General features: G+C 41.4%; 1 protein-coding gene across 8 annotated transcripts in view; it reads left to right on the top strand.

Moving 5' to 3' along the window:
* Positions 1-311: 311 nt before the first annotated feature.
* Positions 312-27,308, top strand: part of DSE (dermatan sulfate epimerase) — a 37,121-nt gene continuing 10,124 nt past the window's right edge. Inside the window, exons 1-4 of one of the 8 annotated variants that reach the window (XM_064447421.1) lie at positions 341-432; positions 920-993; positions 14,262-14,730; positions 26,196-26,449. In XM_064447421.1, coding sequence (XP_064303491.1) covers positions 14,315-14,730; positions 26,196-26,449 — 670 coding nt within the window. In that variant the 5' untranslated portion in view covers positions 341-432; positions 920-993; positions 14,262-14,314. Of the gene's footprint in view, positions 433-919; positions 994-14,261; positions 14,731-15,138; positions 15,155-15,774; positions 23,945-26,195; positions 26,450-27,308 lie in introns of those variants that run through there. The other 7 variants (XM_064447424.1, XM_064447425.1, XM_064447426.1 and 4 more) reach the window with 7 other exon arrangements.

Genomic DNA, 27,308 nt, shown 5'->3' with positions numbered 1-27,308 from the left:
AGTCCTCCCGCTAAAAGGGGGAATTAGGGTATTTCCGTGAGCGACGGGCCGGGGAGGAGCGGGCTGGGGGGGGGAATCCGTGTGTACGCCAGGAATAAATAGCAAATAAACAGGCCCACGCAGAAGTAACGGCGCGCCCCGGGCCGGGCCGGGAGGCGGCAGAGGCAGCCCCTGCGCCCGGCGGCGGGGGCCGGGCGGGATCCCCGGCAGGCGGAGCGCTCCCGCCGCCGCCATGGCGGGGGGGGAGGGGGAGGAGGAGGACCGGGGAGAGGTAAGGCAGGAGGGCGGGGAGGCGGGAGGTGGAGCGGGAGGGGGGCAGTCACTTTCAGCCTGAGTTGAAAAACGCGCCCCCCGCTCCGTCCCCCGGGGCTGCGGAGGAGAGGCGCTCTGGCTGCCGGGCGCCGGGGCCGCGCCGAGCAGGGGCCGCCGCCGGTGAGTGTCCGTGCGGTGCGGTGCGGTGCGGGGCAGCGCCCCGCTCCCCTCCCCTCGCTCCCCTCCGCTCCCCGCTCCCGCCGTCCCGTCTCTGAGGCTCCGGGGCGGCTGGCTGCGGGGCGGCCCCGGGAGCGCCGGTTCCCGGCGGATTTGGGAAGGGGGAGGTCGGACCCAGCGCTCCCCCGGCCGCGTGTGTCCCCATCCCCGGGGCGCGCTGTGGGCGCGGGCGGCGCCGCGCCGGTGCGGGAGCGGGAGGGGGTGCGGGTGGCGGCCGTCCCGTCCCGTCCCGTCCCGCGGGGAGCTGCCTCCAGCCACGGGCCGTTCCGGGCCGCGGAGGGCGGTGCGGGGGTGCTGTCAGGGCCCCCCGGAGGCGCTGGGCAGCTGGCGGGGTGGGCCCCGCGTGTCCGGGGGAGCTGCGTGCGGGGCGGCAGCCCGGCGAGAGCCGCGCCGCCGGCGCCGTCCGTAACCGCGCTCCGCTCTCCCGCAGCGCCGGGCGTCCACGCCGGAGCCGCCGAGCCTGCGCCTGACGAGTTAAGCCTCCCAAATATGCGTGTGTGAAAGGTAAGCGGCAGCATCCCTGCCTTGCACCTGGGGAAGCTGAGAGGCAGGAAAAGAGCGATTTGCACGATGCAACTTCCTGCCACTTTTTTTTTTTTTCTTCTTCTTCTTTCTTTCTTTTTTTTTGGTTGGAGAAGCCCCAAGTGCCCTGGGACCACAGTTATTAACTCATGAAGCTCGGTCTCCTCAGCTCCAGGATAGCAAGTCGCAATTCCTTTAGCTGTTGTATGAAAGCGATGCATCATCACTTGGTGCATCTCATGCCAGCTCTTGAAATTCGGTTTGGTATGAATGAAAGTAGCCATTCCCTCCACTTCTCCGTCACTCTCTCTTGAAGCGATATAAAGCCGTGGTATTTTCGTAGCTGGAGTAGCTTCTTTTTCGGATAAGTAATGGCACTGTAAGAAACAGATACGACTGTGAATGAAATACAGGAAATATTGCTCAGCTAGTTGGAGATTTTTGGTCACCCTAAGCAGATCAATTGCAGTGTAAATAACGCTGCAGTTTTACTGTAGTCTAAACAAAGACAAAGAAAATCTCGGCTAAATATTGCCACATTATGTTTATCACGCCAACAATTATGGTAACTCAGTGCAGTAGTTCAAAAAAGGAACACTTCAGCTGAAGGGCAGCAGTGGGAATCAATAATTTAGATGCTGTTTATTAGTCTGAAAGACTCTTGCTGGGTAGCCTCGGGCAAGTCACTCCACCTCTTCATGGCTCTGTTTCCTTCCTCGTAAAACAGATAAATGCGCTTGCTTGCTTCACAGGGGTGTTGAGAAGTTTAATTAACTAATTTCTTTCTTAACTACTTGGAGATCCTTGAGTGCATTTTTCTACAGAAGCGCTAAATATTGTTTCAACTATGACTTCTTTTATTGTGTGTCATTGCTTATATGGTTTTTTTTTTCAGTGACCTAAATTAGCTGGTTTTAGTGGAAGTCAATAAAGTAGCAGTTCTGGATTGGGATTTTCTTGACTCTCTGTAAACTTTGCTAGGGTGCGAAACCAAAATATAATAATCACAGTGTATTTTACTGGGACAGAACTCCTGGTACTTTAAGAAAATGTAATTTTATTTTCTCGTTGCTCAAAATAAGAGCTTGCTTTTATTGTTTCGTTTGAAGCATTGTGATACTTTGCATAATTTTGAATTGCCATAGGGAAAAAAAAAAAGCACCTGAGTGCTGCCGTTTAATACAAGAGCCAGAGATGAGAATATTTTATAAACATATCTGTATCCTCTACTGTGGAGACTGACCTCAGAAGATACTTGGTACTGGTTTTCCGCTGCGTATTCATATACAATCTCTTCTAAAACCTGTTCTTCTCTTATAGAGAATGTGGGTTGCAAAGGAAGAAATACATGAACAGAACAAATTGATTTCCTGTGGTAAAAGTTGATAGACTTTGCCTAAGCGAGCTCAGTGATTATTACAATGTGTATTAGCTATTCTAACTAGATACTCAGTAAATGTCCGCACCACAATGGACAGGAAAATGTGTTTAATTACCTGGCTAAATGTTAGGTGTGACTTTCGTCAGTTGCATGCAGTTATAGGTAAAAAGGAGTAGCTAACAGCTAGTTTTAGAGTGACATTTCGGGTTTAGTACTTTCTAAAGGCTCATGCCTTTAGAAACACCGTGCCCATGAGGTCTGTGTGTACCATTTCTTCTCCTCAAGGAAAAGAAATGCAGCAAGCGCATAAGCTTTCTCAAAACTGAATTCAATTAAAGCCTAGATCAGTGGTGGTAGAAAGTCATTCGCATCACCAGGCAGCTGTTGGGCTGTGCATGAACGTACTGAGTTTATATGCTGGTGGAGAAATGGTCCCATCCATCAGTACCCAGCAGTCTGAGCAGTGAGAACTAGGGTTAAATGAGGCTGTAAATGAGTCTGTAAAATTGAAGTGTTCCTCCTCTCAGAAGTGACTGCATTTAGCTAAAACTGAGTCACATTCCTAGGCTTGTGTGTGGAAACTTGCACATCTGGCACCCACAACATACTCTAGCAATGAGCAGAAAAAAATTTAGTTACTACTGCTATTGTTCCTGGACATTTTGCAAGAAATAAAGCCAATTTTCCCTGTTTTTCTTCTGAAGGGATTAAAAAAAAAACGAAGAAAAAACTTCCTGTCACCATTGTTTCCTGGTTTAGACTTGGTAATCCAAATGGCTGGAGAGAAAGAGAATATGACTTTTACTTAGCAAGTTGTATTTAATTGGTAAATATGATATCTCAGCAGCAAGTGTGTCCTGGCTCTGTATACTTTCTCTGCTGTCTCCATTCAGCTGAGTTAGATAAAAGAGCTTAGTTAGAGTAGTGTAGTCCGCTAAAGCTGTCAAACCATGGTGCCACTTTGTGTTCAAGTCCATAGCCACATATTTATTATAAATAGGCTCAATATTTGGTGGAAAATCCTTCCTTTGAGCTTCTTTTCTGCTTAGGGGGCTAAGTTTCGTACCGATGGCTGTTAGCCCAGCTAACGGTGGGTGAGGTGTGACAGAGCTGCATTAGCAAAAACCCCAAACCCTTGTGCAGGGCACTTTGGCCAGACTCGGTTATCTGCTCAGGATGGGAACAGAGCAAAGGAGGGGATTAAAGGCTGCTAGGAAAAAGGAGATGTAGCTGATGTAACTTGGGACCTTCCTCACGAATGCTTTGTCAGTAGAAGTTTAGCAGAAATGTTGGTAACGGAGAGCTGACGGAGGGGTCTGGTCCCTTTGGGAACCACGTGAAGGACAGAGCGCTGGAAATAGCTCATCACATCAGGTGCTGACAGCGCGCTTTCATCCGCTCTTGGGACGTGGTCAGGTGTGCCCAGGCACAATGCGGCCATTATGTACACAGCCTGAAACTACTTTTCTTTGGTCTTTCTTCCTTTTTTCCCCTTGCTTAGACTCACAGAGTATACAGTAGGAACTGGCAACAGCAGTATGTAGAGCAGGCAATGGATTGTAGGGACCTTGGTCATGACTCAGGCAGGTATTGTATTTCAGTACCAGATAAACCTAATTTTAGCATGAGAGTTCTTGCACCACAGTTGTCCTGGTGCAAGGACCCTCTTGGGAGGGTTTTGGTTTTTTTGTTTGTTTTGTTTTTGTTTTTTTTTTAACCAGGAATAGTAAATATGCTGAACGTTTGATATAAGCCTGGTATGCCCTCTTAAGTCTTGTAATCAAATGGCTGTGTAGAGTTGTTAAAGTGTTTTCAGAAGTTGTTTGAAAGCACTTCTGTAGATGTCATGACATTTTAAAGCTTTTTAATCAGATCCTTTTAACTAAGGTGCATCACATTTTTTTTTGCCAGAACGATCTGTCAGGTTTCAGTTCTGCTGCAAAAGCCATGCCAGCACAACTCAAGGTCAGAAATGAGATTACACAATTCTAAATTTCATAATTAACCTGTAATTTAATGGTTGTGTTGATGCCTACTCACACAAATTGGTTATGCCAATTGTGAGTAGCTAAATTTTGCAGGATTAATGCAGCCTTTTAACTCCATCTGCATTTGAGGATTTTGTCAATGAAAATGTAATTGTGTCTTTTTATTAAGGGTATTCTGGGCAGCAGTGAAGACAGTAATAATCCCGAAGAAACTACAGGACAATACATTTTATTGTTTCTCCAAGTTTGTACTGTGAAAAGAATCAGATGCATCTGGGTACATATGTATTATATCTGTGATAGATAGATAGATAGATAGATAGATAGATAGATAGATAGATAGATAGATAGAAAAACTACATGCTACATCTAGATATATATATATATAATGTAGATAATGAGATAACAGATGAAAACAGCAGAGGTGACAACAGATTTGTACCAATAATAATGAATGGCATCTTGATCTGCAGTGAGAAGTGACTATGAGGTAAAGTGGTGCAGTTTAGGTCTAGAAACACAGAGGCGTTTACCCTGTAGCAAATGAAAGAGCAGTTCTATGTGCATACACATTTGGAGTCTGCATACACATATCATAAGATTATATGTAGGTAATATAAAAGCAAGGGTTGATTTAAATTGCTTAGATTGCAGTCTTTTTAGGTTCATAAATTGACTAGCATAGGTGCCTTTGGACTTTGCTGGTGCTCCTATATGCTGTCACAATACTTTAACATGAATAATAAATACCATTTTAATATAGTTTTGTATGCAAGACTAAGTCATAAACAGGATATGGAAACAAAATGCATTTTGATCCCATAGCAACTAAAGGATGTGATGCGTTGTAGAATTCCTGTCTATTAATATGATGTCCTGTGGAAATGTTTTACAAATAAAAGTATTTATGTGATGTCTTCAGCTACCGAAGTCTTTAGATAGATACAGATATACAGAAAGCAAGAACTGGTTTTGTAGAACTGCAGTGGAAACACTTCATTCATTTTCAACAAATTGCCAATATTGGAGGCAATTGAATGAAGGATAATAAAAACAATAAGCAGAAAAAATTAAAACTGTTAATTATACATAGTAGAGAAGAACAACAAGCCAGGGGACTTAAAACATTTACAAGTGTGGGGAGAGTAAAGGTCAAGGCCAGCAAAGAAGTATTAGTTGGAAAAGAGGATCAAAATTGGAGTCAGAAGTGGAAACACTAGTCTCAGTATCAGAAGTTTCTGGAGCTGTAATCAGCCTCCTAAAAAGTGAGAGAAGCTGCACGGCATGTAGCAGTCTGAGTGCGCTGGATTGCGCACAGGGAGGAATTCTTCTTTGACAGCAGTAAAATTGGCTTTCCTCTTTTGCATGTATGATTGTTTTTTTCTGGCCTTTATTTGCGCCTCCTGGGCATTGCAGTCACCCTCTGAAGGTTTTCCAGCTCTTCCTGCGCACAGTGGTTGTAGCACTCAATCCATGCAGAGACCACGCTCTCGCTTACCTCAAATAATCTCTCCCGTGGCTCGCTTCCTCTTGTGAGGCCCAGTTGCACTTTTGGGTTGTAGGTTGCTGTCAGGTGAAAGCCTAAGCATGGTTTCTGATACTTCACACCAAAGGGTTCACGCCCTTACAGATCCCCTGAATGGGTCTATGTGCATGGGCCAGAAGCACGCGTTACTTCTTAGCAGCTGCCAAATTAATACGCTGTCACAAACCAAATTATTACAGGTGCTTTTTTCCTGTGTTTCTGCAGTGTCTGTTACTGTCATAGTCCTGGGCCCCAAAAGTGCCCTACATGCTGTAATAATATGATAGATGGGTGAGTGGTTTGATTGACTTCTGGGACATTAATCATAGATTCATAGAATAGTTTAGGTTGGAAAAGACCTTTAAGATCATCAAGTCCAACTGTTAGCCTAACATTGCCAAGTCCACCATTAAACATTGTCTCTAAGCACCGCATCTACCCATCTTTGAAATACTTCCAGGGATGGTGACTCCACCACTTCCCTGGGCAGCCTGTTCCAATGTTTGACAAACCGTTTCAGTGAAGAAATTTCTCCTACTATCCAATCTAAACCTCCCCTGGTGCAACTCTTGTCCTATCACTTGTTACTTGGGAGAAGAGACCGACCCCCACCTCACTACAACCTCCTTTCAGGTAGCTGTAGAGAGCGATAAGGTCTCCCCTCAGCCTCCTCTTCTCCAGGCTAAACAACCCCAGCTCCCTCAGCCGCTCCTCATAAGACTTTTTCTCCAGACCCTTCACCAGCTTCGTTGCCCTTCTCTGGACACGCCCCAGCACCTCAATGTCCTTGTATTGAGGGGCCCAAAACTGAACACCGTATTTAAGGTATGGCCTCACCAGTGCCGAGTACAGGGGGACAATGGAATGGCCAAACGTAGTTAATATATCTTTTTGGCCTACGTGAAAATCTTCAAACTGTCTTCCATTAGTGTTAGCATCTGCGAAAACATTTCTGCAAAAAAATAACTATATTTTTAATTATCAAAATGGCCTTTTAAAAGTACTTGAGCTCAGGACAAAATGCTGGTACTCTAAAGGAAGTCTTTTATGTGGTAGCTTATAGTTTTATGCCTTTGATGGTAAAAATGACTGAGCTTTCATTCACTGAATGTGAATGCCTTAACAGGCATGTCTGTACTGGTGGGGAATGGTCGCCTTCAGGATTCTGGCTATCAAAATTACTTTCTTACTCATTCCATACAGTGAAGTATGGAATAAAAGATCCCAGTAAGGGTTAGGAATAGTAATGTTAGTGCAACCAAAAAATTATTGAGAAAGAATTTATATGGTAGGATAAATCATAAAATAGAAGAAAATTCCAAACTCCCGGGTCATGGTTTGGGCATACAGACAATTGAAATTTTGTTTTTGCTTGAGGCAGAGAGAAGGTTATTCAGTGTGCGCATGCGTGTGCCCTGTTAATTTATATATACAGTGGTGAAATAGACAAATAAGCTTTGAAATGAAAGGAATAAACAGATGAAACTTCTCTCGCAGACACCTTAGACATCCTACTGTAAACTTATAAAGAGGCTTTGCAGTTGCTGTCCTATCTGTAGCATGGTGGAGAATGAATACAACCCTCCATTCTCCCAGAATGATGGTATCATACGGCTGCATACTGTTCTAAATAGACCCACTGAATTTTTGTGCACAGATCAAAGGACAGACGTGAGTTTAAATCTTGACTACTGACATGATGTCATATACTGATAATTCCTACAGGAACTGGTTGTTTCTGGTTGCCTATATGGTTTTCATAGTACAACTGTTATTCAGACATGTAAGCTGATACAAAGCTTCCTCCAAACTATTTCAGATCACTTCAGAACAAGTGCGATACTACACCTGGGTACATAAGCTATACTTTACTTATTGTAGATTTGATTCTGAATTATATTTGCCATTTCAGTATTTAAGCTTTTAAATACCTTTGGCATTATATAATTGTGATGTAACGTATTTCTTATAGTGAAAAAAACAGAGGAAGAAGTGAAGTAATGTCCCCTGGTGGTTAAGGTCATAATAGGTATTTTTCAAGTTGTAAGCAGTGATTTTTTTACACCTTTCCAGCATTTTTGTTGGAAGCAGAGGGTCACTGGTTTCATCTCACTATCACCAAAAGGTGGGTGGAAGAAGGACTCCCGACTGCTCATATCTTGGGACATGGGAGTTGCCTGCACTGGTGTCCAGCCCCACAGCTTTGAGAGGGACTTAGCTGTACTACTTGCTGATGTGGGAACTGTACGGTTTGGGTCTTTGGTCAGTAGATTTATTCTGATTGTTACAGTGCAAAGATAATTTTGTAGCTTTCTTGGTCCGGCTCTGTCTGCCACCTAATTTTGCTATGTCAGATATGTTTCTGTGAGTGAGTAGGAACCAAATGGCAATATATATGGGAATTAGTCTCTGTTGACCCTTTCACCTCTCTGTTTTCATGGACTTACCCTGCATTTTTTAGTACATAAATATAATTGGATTCAGTTAGAGGACTTAGTTGCTCTCCGATTTTCAATTACGTTTGCAAAATACTTAGATCAGTGGTAAAACTGACAGTGTGGGACAAAATAGCTCTCCATCTGATGTAAATGTCATGATTTTAAAACACTACCATTTCCAGCTGATTAATTCAGTTTTATAGATGCTGCTCCTCTTACCAGCAACAAAGTCAACTGCAGTCTGTATGAAAAGATTTGCTAATTATTTGAGGTATTTGGACAAAGTGCCCAAAAAGAGTTCCTAGAGAGGTTTGCTTTTCTCCACTGTGATCTAATCTAGCACTCCTTATGGCAAGCATTATGTTTTGGCAGCTGTCAGCATCAATGCAAAAAGATGCACACCCATCTCTGTTTAATGCTGCAACAAGATGTGCATGGTATCTTGTCCCATTATCTATTAGTTTCACTGTATTGGTATGGCAGCAGCTGCTGCTGGTGGTTGACCATTTCTTGTTAAAGTATTTCTGATACTCTTACCTGTTTTAGCATTGGGTGCTAAAATAGCTTGTTTCAGTACTAATACTTTTGAACGGTTTAACAAGGCGATCTTATGTAATTTAAGTTGTGACAAAAGTATAGGGATACTGTTGTTCAACATGAAATTGAGCATTACAATTACAAGCATTACAAAAAACTGAGTAGAAAAAGTCTACTTTCAATAATTAATCAAGAAGTGATACAAAAAAATTATGAAAGTTAAGTAAGTCCTTGCTGATTCAGAGGTCATTGCCTAGGGTGAAAGTTCTCAGGCTGAACCTGAAGATTTGCTTTTTTGTAGTATGGTGGAACAGATTTTCCACTAAATATTTGAACACAGTTCTTACCCAAACACTTGTGGAGGTAATTCAGGTAGCACTAAAGAGATCTGTAGCCTTTGCGGAAAATAGGAGCTGCCCAAAAGAAGGCAAAAAGTTGTAAAATCTGTGGAGATAAGTCTTTAAATGGTAATTTTGAGTTTTAAACTAGATTAAATATATAGTTTTTTTTCTTACAGGCATACAGGTTGGATCCTCGAGCTGAGTGTCAGGGCTTCTCTTACTTTCTCTGGAGGCAGCTAGGCACTTTGCAGAGCGGTTCAGAGGCAAGCCAGCATACCTGCAGGAGAGATGCCAGGAGTTTGCCTGCAGCATCTCCTGAGCAATCTAGGAGAAGGCAGCATGGGAATGAGAAACCTAGCTCTCACCAAGGGTGTAAATCCATCCACCTTCTTCCAGCTGGAGACGCCTGCTACCGTTGGAGCGTTAGCCTTCTCCAGGGTATGCAGTGAGGTGGAAGAGGGCCCATGACCTCAGTGAGTGTAGGCAGGAGCAGAGTGCTTTGACAGTCACTCCTGGTGTGACTGAGTGGGCAGGTCTGACTTGTTCACGTCCCAGCACTGGGCTCTGGGAAGCTCTTCTATTCAGAAACTTGAGTAATCTGTGGTGTTGTGATGCCTCCAGTTCGTGGAAGTTTTAGTCACCAGCAACCCCACCTGTTCTCTTCTGTTCTTGGCTGTAAATGTTGATGAGATACCCCTGTCAGAGTGAGTCATGGACTAGCGTTGGAGATGCTAGAAGAGACATCTGTGATTTCTGCTTTTTAAGAAGTGATACAGGTGTTGACCCAGCAAAAAGCATCCACAAAGCATAGTGGCTCTTCAGAGCTGATACTGCAGAAAGCCACAATTCATTACATGTTTTTATTTTTGTAAAGATCCACAAGAAGATCAGATTGCTGCAAGGATAGCTGTGCCAGCTTATGGTCCTAATGGTGCCGTCCTTATTCCCCTCCGCTGCCTCCTCTCACTCCTCTGCTGTCACTGCTGGAGCACCCTTTCTGTGCCCAAGTGGTAGGAGTAAACAGGGCCCCTCTTTTCCTTTAAATAGTGTACCAAACCAACTGTATTTGATGAACTTAATTGTGTAAACCAATGTCCAGTTCAGTTCCTGGCATCAGTTTTACAATACTTTGCTGCAGTTGAACATCTACTCATTGATGCAGATGGGGAGAACTGAAATAGTTAAGATTTAGTCTGTTTCTTCTAGAAAAATTGATGTCCTTTACTGTTTGTTTCTGCTGGCAATAGAGTGGAAATCATGGCAAACAGTCTTTCAATCTAGGACTAACTGACAACCTTTTCAAAGCACATTGTATATTAGCATTTTGTTCCATGGCCAAGCATTCTTCACACTCCTTTTAATTTTCAATATTTATCAGGTCATGGTTTCCAAACTGAATAAAACCCCTCATTTTCAGAAAAGGTTGAGTTGCTTGATAAAGTTTTTCTTGGAAGATGTGGCTGGTAATGATGTAGTGTAATATGAGAGTAAGGAATTCTTTTAACTTTAAAAAATAGTATGGTGAGTTCAAGTTAAGTGATCAGAAAGCCCAGGCTCCTATTCTTTTAGGCCCTGTGTATCAAACAAACCTGTAGCAGGTTTGCTCACAACGAGTAAGCTGGAGCTTATGTGGCCAGTTATTATTACATGTATGCCTTCACCTAAGCTGTGCAGTTTATATGTGTGTCTTTGAACAGTGCTACGTGTTTCTTTAGCTTTCAGTATGCAGTTCAGTTAATTAAGGAAACCTTGAAGTATAGAGTTTAATACAGTTGAATATGCATTCTGCTTCAGTGGTTTTGGCTTGGTGTTTTATTTTGGGTTGTTTCCCCCTCCCACAGGTACATTTATACCACTGTAATGAATTCTAAAGAGTCCCTAAATATTACTGGTTTGGTCACATTCCTCTGATGAAGGTGCTTTGGTTCTTTTGCAACCACCTGATAATTTTTGATGTGTTTTTTTATCTGTCTTATCAAAGTCGGTGTAGTTTCTAAAGAGCTGCTGAACTGAGGAATGGTGATCATGCCCAGTAGCCCTTCGGAGTTACCTGGTTGAGTCAGTAAGGCAAGGAGGTGTGTGGTCAGGTCTGGACCTAGTCAGCGAAGTGCTTGATGGTGTGCATGGTTGAAGGCAGTTTGGCTGTTAGAAATCCCTGCGGGGTTGGTTTGTCACGGCTGTATCCAGAACCATCCAGTTTATATTTCCTCACTGTCTGGGGGATAGTTTTTATTGCAAATCCACACGTTTATTCTGTTTGGAGCTTTGTGATTGTTTTCATTATTGCTTTTGCTGGTCCTGCTTTTAAGGACATCACAGATGAGAAAATGTGTCTCTTTTTCCTCGCTTTCCTCGCTCTGTAGCATGGTTTGAGCCATAGTCATGCGATCCTGGGGTTTCACATGGATGATTCTCTCCATGTAGTTGTGGCTGGGGCCTCCACAGAGGTTTGCAGGGAAAGGAAGGTGGACTCCTTTCTAGCTGCCTCCTCCCATCCACCAGTCACACCAAGCTGAGCCCTACAAAGTTATGGGACAGGGCTCACTGGCTTTACCGAATCGTGGCTGCCATGGGTTAATGTCTTCATTTCATAGGAAGGCTGTCAGTGTGATTTAACCAAGAATAAATAAAAATTACTTTGTAGCCCTGCTTTCATCACAAGATATTCCAGATCTTGACTCTGGGTATGCTGCCTATGAATATACTATAGGTCAGTTTTCCTGTTAGGCTGTTGTTAATCTAAACAATGTGGTATGGTGGTTGCTTCTTATATACAAGGTGAAAAAGTGGTTTACCTTCTCCATTCAATGCACACGTGCATGAGGGGAGAAAATGAGGGTGGTTACTGAATTCTTAAAATACAGACTATGAATTTTAGACAACACTGCAGGTGTTTGATGATGGTGAAATGCTGGGAAGTGTGTGTCCAGGTTTAAAAAGAAGGAGTTCTGGGAAATCTGACTCTATGTTCCATAATCTCTGGTCAGAAAGACCCTAATTTAGGGAACTCTTAGAACCATCCCTAAATTTATGTATGTGCTTAGTTCTCATTAATGTGCAGAAGTACTCACAGAAATCAAAGTGAGGAAAAGAATGCATGAAGTCCTTGCTGCTGGCTGGGAGTCTTTACTGACTGTGTAAGCTGTTTCAGTGTATGATCATCACAAAAAAAATTAGAGGTATTTTTGGTATTTTGTTTTGGTTTTTTTTTTTTTCTAATTATGAAAAAGCAGTTCTTTTCAACAGTTAAAAAAATGACATTGTGCTTCAAACAATGTACTGGTTTGGCTGTTTTTTACCTCCTTCCTTTCAAAATATACTGTTGTATGGTTTCCTTATAGATGAGAATGCAAGTAGACATGAGTACATTTGGATAAAGTATGGTGCATGTTTCTTTATGTGTGTATGTGGTGAGAGACTATGTAGATATAGTAAAAGTATTTCCAAATAAAATGCCCTGTGATCTGCAGACTGTGTCCTGTAATGATTGGTTTACATCCAAAAAAGGGCAAAACTTACTTGCAAAATGCATTAAAATACTATGAAAATGTCATCTTCCGTTAGGCTCTGTTAAAGCAATTATGCTATGCACTGTAATATATAAATGTAGGCAGTTATAGGGTGCAGTATTATTTTTACCCTAGGCAGGAATGCACAAGAAAAGATGTACTTCTTGGCCAAAGACGCTTGCTCCCAAATTAATTTTAGGAGCTGAACCCAAGCATCTGTGGAGGGTCTGTATACCCAGTAGTCATGGAGGGACCCGGTCTGTCAAGGTTGTCTTATTGTCTATGCACTTACTAATGACGTTCTTGAATCAGGATGTGGGTCTTTAAGTAAGGTTTTAGCAGCCTAAGTTTCTGTTCGAAAATGTTGGCGTCTATAGATAGGGAGCTGTGGGGAGGAATAAAAGGTTGCTTTGTACTTCAGCTTCTTATGAGTTTTATGACTGAATCCTATGAATCAGGTTTTCCATGGAAAAAAAAATTCATATTTGTTTTTAGATTTTTCTTTCCTTCTATTTCTCCTTTTAATAATTGAAAACTACTGTTCATTATTTACATAAAGCTGTCTCTCTCGGGTCTGCTTTCTGTAACCTTTCCCCTCGGAAGAATTCTAGGAATTTGCTGGCTTTCCTCAGGGGGATCCTAGCTATGTTTTATCTGAGACTTCAGGCTAGATAGTTAGTAATTTTTACGAAGTAACTTACTATGTTTAAATACTTGCACTTAACCTCTGCATAGATTTGCCATTTGATTGCATTTTGAGGAGTCATGTACATAAGAAAATATGCACTTGAATTCAACATTCAGCCTTCTTCATAGCTGGCAGTAAACCTCCACATGCAAAATGGAGAGCCTCTTAGAAAAATAATAATAATGCAAAAACCCTAAATGCCCTGAAGGCAAAGTATTTCAGCAATTTTTCTAAGGCTTTGCTGCCTTGTTTTTTCTTTCTGACTCGGTGGGGTTTTTTGTGTTGGTTTTTTTCTTTTTTTTTTTTTTTTGAAAACGAGGACGTGTCAGAACCGGAGGCCTCAAGCACAGTATAAAATGACCCCAGCGCAAACCTCCAGCATTCCTCATCCTTCCCTCTCCAGCTGCTAACATCAGCCAAGGCAGCATGCAGGCTTGGCTGCTGCCAGCACAAGCTCCCTGGCTCTCCCCCTTCCTCCTCCCCTCCCACCCTTCTCCGCTTGCCAGTACAGTCAGCACTGCTTCTATTAGGCACCATTGCAATTATTTGAAATCTTGAGTACAAGAGCTGTCAGTGTGTTGCTTCACCTCGTAACAGCTACTAGAGGGAAAGATGTGGGAGGGAGGGGCTTTCTTCAAAGTGTACAGGGTTTTTTTTTTTAAGATTAATTGCTCAGGAGGTATTTTGTCTGAAGTATTCATACAGAAATGATTTGAAAGCCACCTGGTCAATATGTGGGGTTCTTTAAATCTAGACAGAATCGTATTTCCTAGACAGCATCTTGAACAGTGGTGTCTCACGGATTCACTTTCTAACTGTCTCTTTCACATCCATCTGCCACAGGATATTTCAAAGATGGTTTGGCTGCCATTGAGACTTGGAGATCTGATGCCACAATGAGGACTCACACACGGGGAGCCCCGAGTGTGTTTTTCATACATGCGGTTTGCTTCGCCGTTGCCTACGGTGCCAGGGAGGACCCAGACGTGATGGTTCCTTTTGTCAATGCAAACTATGACAGCTACCCCATGCTCTACTTCTCCAAAGGGGATGTGGAGGCTCTGCGTCTCCAGGCTGCCACCACGCACCAGCACATTGCGGCTCGTCTGACTGAGGCAGTGCAAACGATGCTGTTGAATCCTCAGGAGTACCTTCCTCCCTGGGACCCAAAGGAGTTCAGCTCTCGGTGGAATGAAATTTATGGCAACAACCTTGGGGCCCTGGCAATGTTCTGTGTGCTCTACCCTGAAAACATTGAGGCCATCAGCATGGCCACGGATTACATGGAGAGGATGGCGGCTCAGCCTAGTTGGTAGATTTTTGTCTTTTTCTTTAAGTTGTTCTTACTGTATAAACTGATTGCGGTTGGAGTGAGCGGATGAGTGAATTGCCTAAATATTTTCAGTTGTTCTAACGTTCACTTTAACAGCGACTAACTTGCTGAATGCATTTATCCTCATCTCGACCAGCAGTGACACACAGCTTTGCACCTTCACTGGACTTACTTACCCAGTTGCAGATTTATGCTGAAAGAAGGAGCGTGGCCCTTTGTGTACCATCCTAATTGCTGTAAAGTAAAAAAAAAAAGGAAAAATCCCAAACCACTCCCAGTCAGGAGGCAGGGTTTCACACCTGATTTTCATGTATTCTTTAATCTCTTTTTTTCTAGGCCTGTACATATCTTTTGGATAGTTCTTCCTGTGGAAGAATTCAGGAAAGGGGGACCTATGAAAAAGGTATAACTGGGTGTAGGTATAAATGACATGTGAGTTTCTGCAGTCTGCTCTAATATCTGTCTGAGCTTCAGTTCAGACTTGCAGGTCCACTTGGCTGTATAGTTCATGGGCATGGGCCTCTCCTTAAGACATGCTAGGGCATGATAAAGGTAGTTGTCCATCTGATTACTTTACTGGAACTGCCTGAGTAACTGGCATTTTGATGACCACCTCCTGGATTAACTTGACCTGGATGTGAGATGTCATCCACGAATTATTTGGTCCTCGCTGTGCCACACCCTTTCTATGGGGACAGAAGTTAATGTTCTCACTGTACAAGTGAGTCTGGCAATTGGGACCCCAAGGTCTCTCTCCTTTACCTGATCTTCCCTTCTCAAACCCACCAGCACTTTTTCTCCCTTTTTTCCTCAGACGCATTTCCCCTACCCCCTGCAGCAGCTGCCACCCATGTAGGCTGAGGCCCAGGGTTGCTGCCTCTGTGAGGAGGTCAGAGGATGGAAACATGGGCTTTGCCAGGACTTTGGCTTCTGTCCAGGGCAGTGAGCTGGAGCTGTGATGGGGCATTGCTTCCCTCTGTCACAGCTGCTGTCCTACAGCTCTGTGGTGACAGCAGCTCAGTAGAAGTCTGAGTCAGGTTTCAAGTCAGCACAGGAAGAAGCATTAACTGTTCAAGCAGTATTCACTGCTCAGAATACTATTCCTTACCTTCTTTGGGTTCAGACCAACTAGCAGTGGCCTATAAATGACATCCATCCATGGACCGTCATTGGAATTATGCTGGATTTGAGCTAGCATAACTTGGGATCCATATCCTCCTGATGGGCATGATTTAAAAGGCATTTCAGTGTTGGGATTCCCCTATACCAAGCATTAAAGTGGTCAATGCCACGGAAGTACAGGAACTAGAACAAAAGAAGTGGTGAGAGAGAGGAGTGACACACTGGGCTTAAGTTGCATGCATGTCACAGAAGGGAGGACGCATGGGAGTTGGGAAGGAAGGTACTGGAACAACAGGATGGTCGTGATTTCCAAAATCTTCCACTGAAACACAGCAATACAAAGCTTCAGTCTTACTTGCCTCCAGAGACAGTCTGTGTTTCTCCTGGCACACTGGCAGAGGGGTAGATCTCTACAGAGGTGAATCCAAGGTGTAACCATCGCCAGCAGGACCTACAGACTGCTCCAATGTCAACACCTTCCTCCGTAGTTTCATTGTTTGCACTCTTTCTTAACTTGCTTTGGGTAGTGTAAACGCATAGTTACGTGGCTGTCTGTGTTAATGGAATAAGAAAGAGGAGCAAGTAATATTTTGAGTAGTGGAACTTATATGTGTCTGTCTTTCTCAGTTTTCTGTGTCTCACTCATTGTCTCGATAACCTCATTTCAGTTCCTTGTGTCATGTGATTCCTGCCTGGCGTTAATTGTGGTTCCTCTGTCCCGTGTCATAATGTTCTCCTTTGTCCCAGCTGACCAGATACCAATCAGAACTGAGCAGATATCCTATTTCCACTGGGCTGTGATGATACTTAGCTCCTCCAAACTATTGTTTTTCTCATGCAAGTATCTTGTATTACCTCAGTGAAAGAGAAGCCATGCTTTTCCCATCTTTCCTTTCTGATGTAGACATGCCATTCAGCAAACAATCAAGCTTTAATCAAGGTTCTCCGCATTGCAGAAGAAGCGGGTACTATGTGCTTAGCAGGGCAAGTACAGAGGAGGAAATCAGAAACATAGGCAATAGGGCTGGGGTAAGCTGCCCTTTGTATAACTTCCAACTGGCCAGCTTTTCAAATGCTGTGACAGAAACATGGATCTGGTTTCTGGTTTTTCTTCCCTTTGAGAACTTTTGGCCAAATGCTGTCAACATGGAGTTCACACTATAGCTCCATCAGTGATGGCAGTACAGATCCCTCTCCCTTGTCCAACAGTGGCTTTCAGGAAACTGTAGGAATGTAACATCTCTGAGGCATGTACTGCTCTGACTAGCTTTGCTCAGATAGGTCAGCAGGTTCACAAGCTGAAGGAATGGGCAGACAGATTTACTATGTAAATCTGGTTTTCCCAAGAAACTCAACTAAAAAGTACCAGAAAACAGGTTACTGCACACACTTCTCCACTTAAGATAAGACTAGGAGAACAAACATGGCAAATAGGAGAGTTGCGGCCTGAGTGCTCTAGCAGGCATTTAGGTGTTATGGCATCTAAGCACTGCCTAAGACTGTACATGAACTGTTCTGGCAATGTCACAGTAATGGAATTTAAAAAAAAATAAAATTTGTCTAGTCCATTTAGGCATGTTTAGTTTCTCTCTGACTGTGGGGAAAATATCATTCTGGGTGGTATATTACAAACGTTATCCTTACTAAATAGTTTGAGGGCACATGTGTTCCCATCAGGAGGGTGGAAAGAACAAGTGGTTTTGATGTTGCCCGTGTTTTGAGCCTTGAATGTTCAGAGGTTCATCTGCAAAACTCCTTATGTCATCAGTAAAGAGGGCTTGTCCAGAGAGGTGTCAGTAAGATAAGTAAATCAGAGGAACTTCTCTCTCTCTCGACTTTCTCTGTAATGCAGGTGCCTAGACTGCCATGTAAATTGCCTGGAAAAAATGTCTTTTTATCACTGACAGATTCATCACCGTGTGTTGGAAAGTTAAATCTGGTGGTCATATAGATTCGTTATTGACAACTTGATTCTTTCACCAGTATAATCTGGATTTCTTTTGACTTCTGCTGACAAGGCATTGACTCTAAAATAGCTCTAGAATTTAAAAAATTCAGTTGGATGAGTTTCCTCTAATTTTTGTGGTGATATTAAATAAAATTTAAGCCTTACCAGAAAACAAAAGTGTATTTTGGTAGTGTGTGCAGTAGCTGGGTAAAATAAATATAGTTTAAGATGTCACTGGTTATTCGTCCCAGAATGCCAGGAGATTAAGGAGAGTGACATTTTAAATTTTATCTCTACATTAGCTAGAGTTGTCAATAGTTCAGTATCTCAGGATACAATTATGAGAAAGCCTACTGGTAATTGATGCATACATGGAAGGGGGATGTAATTAAATGGTTTTGGCTTTTTTCATCAATTACGATAGTAATTTTATATCACATAATAAAGTGCACCCTTAACTGAGTTCACATTCATGTAGGCTAACAGAGCTTGAGCTATTTGTCATAACAGCCGATGTTGATAGGCATGCTGCTCATAACAGAGCATCTGTAATTGCTACATCCTGGAGTAGGTTTACATTTTAAAGTAAACAAAGGGGCAATGGCTAACAGCTAACTATAACAGTCACCCGAAATAATATGGGAACGGACAAAGTTTGGAGACAAGCAAGAGCAGGGAAATGTAGTGCATTGATATTCCAATAAATATAGATGAACTTTAATGGGTTTGCCTGTAAAAATTAAGAGCTGGTGTTAAATAACTCGCTTGCATTTCCTGGGATTTGATATCTAGGTGCTATCTAAAATCTTAGGGAAAGTTTGTCCTTAAATATAAGCTGTATTACCTTGTTTTACAGAGAACAGAGGATGTAGATGCGTTTTCTGGCATTTTATCTCTGACCAGCCCCTAGAGCACTCCCCGCCAGAAGCGCGTTTTTGGCCGAGGGGATCAGTACTCGTGATTCTTTCCATATGCCGCCTCGGCCCATTCCTGCGCTGAGTGGAGTGATGTAATTGGAGTCACACATCGTGCAGAAATAAGAGTCCGGTCAGTTTCTGTGTTTTGGACAAAGCAGTGAAAAACTCACTACTTTACTAAGCCCACCTTATAACCAAATGCCTTAGAAGTTTACAGATTCTGCAATTCTGCACCCTCCTTACAGCAGAAGAGACGTCCCCATTTGCAATTGCCAGACAAGAGATTTCTGTACTTTTTTTTTTTTCTTTTTTTGTGCTTAGTTGACGCACCGGTTTTAGAGACCAGTACGTTACCAATATGCAGTAAGGTGTGGGATTTGACAGTAAGCCTGGCCCTGTGGTTTTCATAGGGGAGATAATTACTGTCGAGCATGTGCAAACATTCCAAGGAAGTGGCAGCGAGTAAGGAGAAGTTAATGGGAGGCTTTGGCGTAACAAATCTGTAACCTTTCTGCTATTTCTTATTAACCAGCAATCCTGTAGCCTTCTGTTAGTCCCTGTTTATTAAAAGCATTGGAGCAGTCTATAGGACCATTGCTGGTAGTATCCAGATAGTGCTCAGTGTCGGACAATATGGAACACAAAGTAAAAATACATAAATATAATTAAATGTTTAGATAAATGTATAACAAATAAATTCACGTGCCGAGCTGAAATAAAGCGAGTCTCTGTGCTGACACCACAAATTCAGAACATCTGTTTGACTCCCAATAATCAACCAGCAGTCACATTCAAAGAAAACTTAAGAGAGTTTTATAAGACTGCGGCATAGAAGTTAGTACAAAAGAAGCTTGGGGTATGCTGAGATAGTCTCCTACAGGGAGGAAGAAAAAGAGAAAGAAGGTTAGGAGGATGAATTTGGTGTCTGGAATATATATTGTGTTAGTAAGTGAAATATCAAACCCTCATGCTGTTTTTATCTTTTTCATATGTAGCATTTAAAAATAGAAATTGCACGACTGAAATTAAATGGCTAGCTGGATTTTGAAGAGTTTCTTTTATACCTTCTTTCTTAATTGACAGGATCTCTAGGAGATAAATTGGTGCTGCAGTTCTGTGGTAGCTACAGGGAGCTCATTTTGTGGCACGCCTGGTATAAAAATTTGCTACACGAGCTAGAGGTAATCTGTTAAAATAATAACACAACTACATTTCTGTCTGCTAATATGGCACTGAGAACTACTAAAACAGACTCGGTTCTTGTTCATTAATGTGCCAATGCAGAAGGATCATGATTGACACTAAGAGCAAGCCCAGTGTGAAAAGGGCTCTCTTATGATCAAAGCCAAAAACGAGAGAAGGGGATCTGAAAGAGCTTTAGAAGTGGCAGAAGGATGATTACAGACCTATGGGGAAACAGAGAGAAAGATGATAGAAAGTAGATGGAGGTTTCCAAAGGAGTAGTTTTAGTTGCCTCCTCAACACGTAAGCAGTGCAACCCTACTTTTATAGTAAGCTCTTAAAACTTCTGAAAAATGTTGTCTATCTATTGCTTTTTTCCCCCATATCGATATGAAGGTAGCCCTTTACATTTAACCACTCCTTTGCCTGTCTGTCTGTGAAATGAGCTGCAGCGAACACAAGCACGTCGGAGTGGCTGCTGCTGAAACAGGACTGGTAAAGAGATTGGGGCAAACCTGTCATGTTTTACCTCAGACATATAAATCATTAATTTTTCAAGGGCTTTTCTCTTCTTAACATTTTTGTTGTTGCAAATGACCGAGCACTTAGGTTGTGCAGATAATGGGGTTTTTCTTTTGGCAGCTGACCAGAAAAATGTGGAAAGGGTGAAAGCTGAGAGGTTGTTTTGGATTAAACAGATTTTTTCAAGGATTTTTTCTTTTTTCTTTCCCAAACGAAAATTGGAAGATATTGTTCCGTTGGTGAAGAAAATATTCTGTTTGAGCACAAGAAAATATTTTGTTTTGGAGGTTTTGTAAGAAAAATACTGAAAATTGAGTCTAGTTTATAAAATAAATGTTGGTGGTCTCATTCCCCTTGGTAGGTACACTCCCTCTTAGTATGTATGCTCCCTCTGGCCACGGAAGAATATTTCTCTCCTTTGCCTGACGGAAGGTTTAAAGCTGTATCTCCTACCCCCAGAAGTGGATCAGAAAAATAGCAAGGGTCTGTGGAGTGCCAGGGCATTGCCATTGGCATTGGGAAGACTGTACAACTGCGCAATAGATTTCAGGATCGAGAGGTCGGTTGGCCCCATTACATGCTTTATTGCATCCACACTTGACATTCAGTGTGCATTAAATTCAACCATGCTGTTAGCTAGCTACCATGTCTAAGATAGATCACATCGAAATGTACTAGAGGGCTGTCCTTGAACTAGTTTTCACCTGTAAGGCTTCAGAAAAGAGCCCTGACTCATTTCCTTTGCATCCGCCTAGTGAGAGTGAGAGGTTCAGTACTGCGGAGGGCTTATTGGCATGCTTACTTCAATCATTAGCTTAATCTAATGCAGAGTTATTCTGCAGTAAGTAATTTGTTATGGGAAAGTTTGGAGCATTAAACTTCAGGATGTGGATTAATTGCATAATACAGATATCAGGATGTGCTTAATGCTTCATTTTGCATGCAGTGATGGCAGATTACTTACACAGAGGCTAGAAATCAGATCTCCCACTGCTTGGAAGGGTATTCTATTTCTCATGTTAGTGTTATTTTCCTATTTACTTGGATTTGCTTTTAAGAACTGGATACAAAGTGTAGGAAAGGCGATTCTAAACAGGCCATGATCAAGGAATTCAGAGGCAGGACAGTTTGATTTAAATCCTGCCCTGAACTGGGCACATAGTGGTTTTTCCCTCTTGGTTCATATTTCTTAAAGAAAAGCTAATACTTCTGGTTTCATTAAGGAAGTGCTTATCTGTAGAGAGAAATGAGGGAAAAATACAGAAAACAGTTTCTACTGAGAGGAGAGACATTAGTAGCATTAGGAATGTTGTCAAGAAATTGAGAGGTTCTGGTAATCTTACCACAATTTTTCGTGGTGGTGGTGTTGGTGTTGATGATGTTGAATTTTACTTCCCATCCAAAATTCTATACAATTGGTATACTCATTTAGAGCACAGAATCGCATTTATTGAAGGCGGTATCTACACTCTTAGCCTTGGACAATGCAGTCCATGTGTGGTGATTCTTGACGTCATAAACTGATGGCCAAAGAACTGGGTCTTAACTCCCTCTTCAGTTTCATTGTTTATTGTGTAAGGTGGCAAACCTAAAACAAATAACCACATTGCACTATGCTAAAATTCTCAACACAAGTACGAAAACCATACTACTTATCCATAATACCAACTTTAACCATCATCTCTCTAGTTTCTTCATGGAGGATTTATATCCAGCTCTAAATGTGTAAAATAACGTAACAAAAATATTTTATGTGAGAAAGATGAAGAGAATTTAAAAGAACACTCCAAGCATGTATTTGTCCTGTGCCATTCACGGAATTTGTCCGCAGCGGTTCTTTGTGTGGAACAACGCATATGGCTTTGGATGTTTATGGAGTTTGATCATTAGGCAGCAAACTCGTTCAACGCTCTTTGCTCTTTTGTAGACCTTCTCAAGTTTCCAGATAGGCACCCCTTCCAAATGTAGGTATAGGTATATAAATTTTTTAAAATATGTGGGTTTTTTGTACTATCTGTAGGGTTGCATTTATGGTTTAGCTGTTATTTTAAAATATGTTTTAGAAATTTTGGAACAGTTGCCTTTGCTAAAAGTGCTTATGTTTGCAAAGAAGTAGCTGCTATATACTGAAGAATTCGTTATAGATATTTTTATTTACTTTGCATTCTCTTTTTGTAACATCTGATACCTTTAAAAGAGGCTAAGGCAACATTGAGGTAAAGGTTGCTTGCTCTCTTCAGACACAGTTAATTGCTAAGCTGAGGTTCGTACTATCTGATGTTGAGTTTTACTCCTGAGAGGCTTAGAAAGTAGCTGTTTTCCAGTGCAAAGCATTGGCATGTTTTTACCTATCTTTATTTGTATAAAGACACACAGCTTTTTTTTTTAATATTTCAGAGCAATGTAGTTAATGGACAGCCCTGAAAACTTTTTTTCACATAGTATGTTCAGTGCAGGCCTATGGTACCATGCTTTCCCATGGTTTATCAGCCAGGCTGTTTACCAAATTTGACACTGGAGATCCATTTGAAAAATGAGAGCGTAATTTAAATACAACAAGTATTTAATGCTTCCTTCTTGACCATTCTCCTGGTGAATCATATTCCACATTGTGTGGTGTACATTGCTTGGTTCCACTGAAATTCAGTTAATGGAGGTGCACTGATTTATATAGCCTAAGGAGTTATGACTTGAAGACAGCTTCACTTTAAGAACAGATGTTGGCTGTAGCTTTGTATGTTTAGAAATAAGGGTCTTTAAATCATCATCTTTAATTTTTCTCTCTTACTTGTGTGCATCTCTTCTGGTAAATCCTGTATAAGTCTTACTGTACAGAATTGCAATTTGAGGGAAGTTATGATAAAATTACTTTGTCTAACCTGAGGTGGGTAACTATGCTAGTATGTAGGCTTAGGATGACTAACATAAGGTTTTTTACACTGAAGGGTTTGGGTGGTTTTTTTTTTCCTGAAGAAATCAACAACCTAAATGCAGTCATAACTGATCGATTTAGTACTTCCTATGTAAAACAGGGGTTTCTACTTCATCAGAAGTGGTGCCACAGAGACTAATATACCCTCTTACACTATAGAATTTGATGCAGTATTGCATTCAAAACCAAATATAAAGTTAACATACATCTTAACAATGAAAGTTACAATACATCAGTTCCACTGTCAAATCCCATTTAAGATGAAATCAGGTAAAGATTGTTAAATAGCTTTAAGCACACTCTAAATAGCAATTTTTATGTTGTTACAAGGACACTGAACTTTGAATTGAATTAAATGTTTTAAATTAACTCAAATTCTTTCACTGTTCTTTTCTTCCCCCCCAATGTATAGCTTAGCCTCAATCACTTTGGAATTGTTCCAGGCAGAGGCCTTTAAAGTGATATTTCCTGTACCCGTTTGAACTCTGATTTCTGAATGCGGAAAGGCTTAGTGAAAAGCAAAACTAAAAATGCTTTGGAAATTAGGATTCATGATATAGCTGATCAAAGGTATGTTCATGTGTCAGAGGATTTCTGATAGCAATCACGGTGCCAGGGTGTTGCATATAACTGTCATAGAATGCAACTTTACGTATAGGACTAACAGCATTTTAAGAGCTTTTTCAATGATAAGGAAAGATGAAAAAGCAGACAGAGAGATGCAAAGAATTAATTGACATTGATGAATAACCAGTTAATTCAGATTTTCAGTCTTTGTGCCTCAGTGGCTAATGGCTCCACATAAATCCAGAGAGTCGGAAGTTTTGCTTACACAGTTCAGCTACATTTTTTTCCAGTTTATCTAGGAACACCATGTAAATACTTTGGCTTACGGGTCTGTAATTTTTTTGCACAACAATTAAGTGAAAACATAAGTAAGAAACCTTACTATATCTGGCTAGAAGTCTTCACTGATAAGCTTAGAGTTTGAACCAGGAAAAAAATGACAGAGAAACATTCCCAGCGCTGACCACAGAGAATAGCATGCGGATGTGGGGAAGATGAGTAGTAAATTTCTAGAACTCTTTTTTCCTGATGCTTTGACAGTTATTTGTTACCACACTTATAGCTGTCTCTCTTAATATTGTTCACGACCATTTTCTGTCAATGCCTGTCTGTTAACCAAGAAACAATCTTGTGCAAACAAAATAATCCAGTCCAATAAAAACCTTGGTTAGAAAAAAGTCAAATCCTGCTGCTCAGTGCTGAATGCATTCATGTATTTAATTTAAGATCTGTGAGATGAAGATTTCCTTTTAAAAAAAGGAAAAATGAATGTATAACTTCACTCAGCAGAAGACGGGACTGAAGCTGAAGGAAGGTGAGCACTTAAAACTGTTGGAAATTCAGCTAATCAAAAAGCCTACGCAGGCTTTCCTTATATACAGGTATGAATGTGCCACAGTCATTTGAGTTCTTCCAATGATGTTAGATATACTGAAATGAAAATTAGAGGTCTTTCTTCTCACTTGTACATGTTGTGTTTTACCATAGCTGCAGTGCCCTAGGCTGATGGTCATAATGTGTTCAATTATGTGGGTCAATTAATGGGTCAGTATGTGGTTCATTCGTGCGTTTTCAATGCAAGTAAATGCTCCTATAGCAGAGTGAGGATTTTTTTAAAGTCTTACTCTTCTGGTATTTTTTTCTCATCTGTTTGTTCACACTACTGCTTACACAAATTAAGATGAAACCATATTTCTAGTCATAGAAGAGTTGAAGCTGGAAGGTGCACGTCTTCAGGAGCACAACACAATTTCCAATAATTACAGTAGGACACTTTCAACAATTTAAAATTCATTTCTGTAACAAAACATATATTGCAAAGAAAGTGAAAGAAGAGAACAACCGTGAAAGCAGCTGATGATTGTTCAGTTTATCAAAGATTTTTTTTCACTATGTATTTCTTCACATTTCCTTTTCTGTAGAACCATGGTCTGAAAGTGCTGTCAGTACTGCAAAGCTAAAGTCTTTGATATGCAATATATGCTTGATATAAGAGAAATATTTGTCCTATACTACCTCTACCTCCATTATGAATTTTCTTGGTACAAATGTACTACTATGCTAAGTTCAGTGTACTCATTGGATACAAGCAAGTAGTTCCTAGAAAATAATTTTGAGTAGTGGCATCAGTTTACCTCTATTTTATGTGAAATGCTGGATTTTTTAATGCTGTTAAGTGTGTTAATTTGAACAGTAGTCATGAAGGTAAATTTCATCATCTTCTATCCTTGAATGCATTTGGGAAATGAAGAAACAGCAAAGCAAGTTATTTTATTATACTTGCTTTAAAGACAACTTCAGTCCCGTAGCCTCCATTCAGGAATTTATCAACGTTTGGCTCCTTTGGAAATGGAAAAACATTGTTAGAGATTTTTGGAGGAGTATAAACTATGGAATATTACTTTCTCACAAAAATGATGTGAATCTTGCTTCAGTTAAATAGATTCTGTTTCTGTGCAATCCATATTCTGCATGTCTGACTTCCCAAGCAAAACCCAGAATATTGCAAGCACTGTTTTAATATTTAACAACTTAATCTTTCCAATAAAATTAATGAGCTTTGAAGGTTAATATTGTCCAGACTTAGGAATAAAACAGTGGTCTCAGAGACTTGGTAAGTAGCTTACGACTGTGTTAAAATTCAACTTGAATTGCCTAACTTCAAAGATATTAAGTCATACACACTTCACAGTACAGTAATAGAGAAAAATAAGTAGGTAAAACTCAATTAATTGGCATCTTTCTTTATTGACAGGCTAGTGAAGGATGCCCCGTGGGATGAGGTCCCTCTCGCTCACTCCTTAGTTGGTTTTGCCACTGCGTATGACTTCTTGTACAGCTATCTTAGCAAGATTCAACAGGAGAGATTTCTTGAGGTAATTGCCAATGCCTCGGGATATATGTACGAAACATCATACAGACGTGGATGGGGCTTCCAGTACCTCCACAACCACCAGCCTACCAACTGTGTGGCCCTGCTGGCTGGAAGCCTGGTTCTGATGAATCAAGGTATGTGCTAAACCATAGGAATGTTTTGCTGAACTGTATCAACTCCATCAGCCATTTATGCAGCAAAGTTCAGGAACTGATAGAAAGGCTTCTGAGAGTACAGCGGTATTGGGTTTGTTCCTTTGCTGCTTAGAAAAAATGTAATTTACTGAATGGAACAAAAGTCTGTGGGCGGATGTACAAGGTATAATATATATGCATGTATATCTGTGTATATAAATTCCGTTATCTAAGTGATTCTGAAATTCTTGGCTCATTGTTTGTAAGAATTAAAAATCCCCTTGTGTGTAGTCTGTCCAGTCTAGATTTACAGACAGGGTCTTTCAGGGTAAATTATCAGTAAAGAGCAATGCACTTGGTCTCCTTACACAATGCACTGAGAATCTGCTCCCACACTCTGAGCTGGGAGCTAGACAACAGGATAACCTGGAATTTCATCCAAGACTTCTTTCCTGTTTCCCTGAGAGAGCTGCAAAGGTGTAATTTTATCCACCCAAAGGCTACAGCTCAGGACCTTTCTTTCCAGCATCCTTTTCTATGGAGATGAGCAGGGCTTTACCTTTTTCCCTCTGAACTATGCCCTTGCACCCCACAACCTTCATCTAAGAAGCATCTGTACCAGGTATCATCTTTTTTGCTTCAGGGACTTAAACCTGCCCTTTGCCATTCCCAGGTGAGTAACCTCACCAGTTGCTTTTGGCTGCTTTGCCTGGGGACTGTCGCTTTCTGTCTGAGTGATGCACATGTAAATGAGAATGCAAGTCACGGAGTCAGAGGGAGTAGATAAGAAATCCTGACTTTAAATCCCAGTGGTACTTTGGCTGAGAGGTGGAAGTCATGGAGCCAGCTCCTGCTTTTA

Source organism: Phalacrocorax carbo, chromosome 3 (assembly GCF_963921805.1).
Source record: "Phalacrocorax carbo chromosome 3, bPhaCar2.1, whole genome shotgun sequence".
NCBI lineage: Eukaryota > Metazoa > Chordata > Aves > Suliformes > Phalacrocoracidae > Phalacrocorax > Phalacrocorax carbo.
Note: the sequence above shows the minus strand (reverse complement) of the source record. Positions and strands in the feature narration are given on the sequence as shown.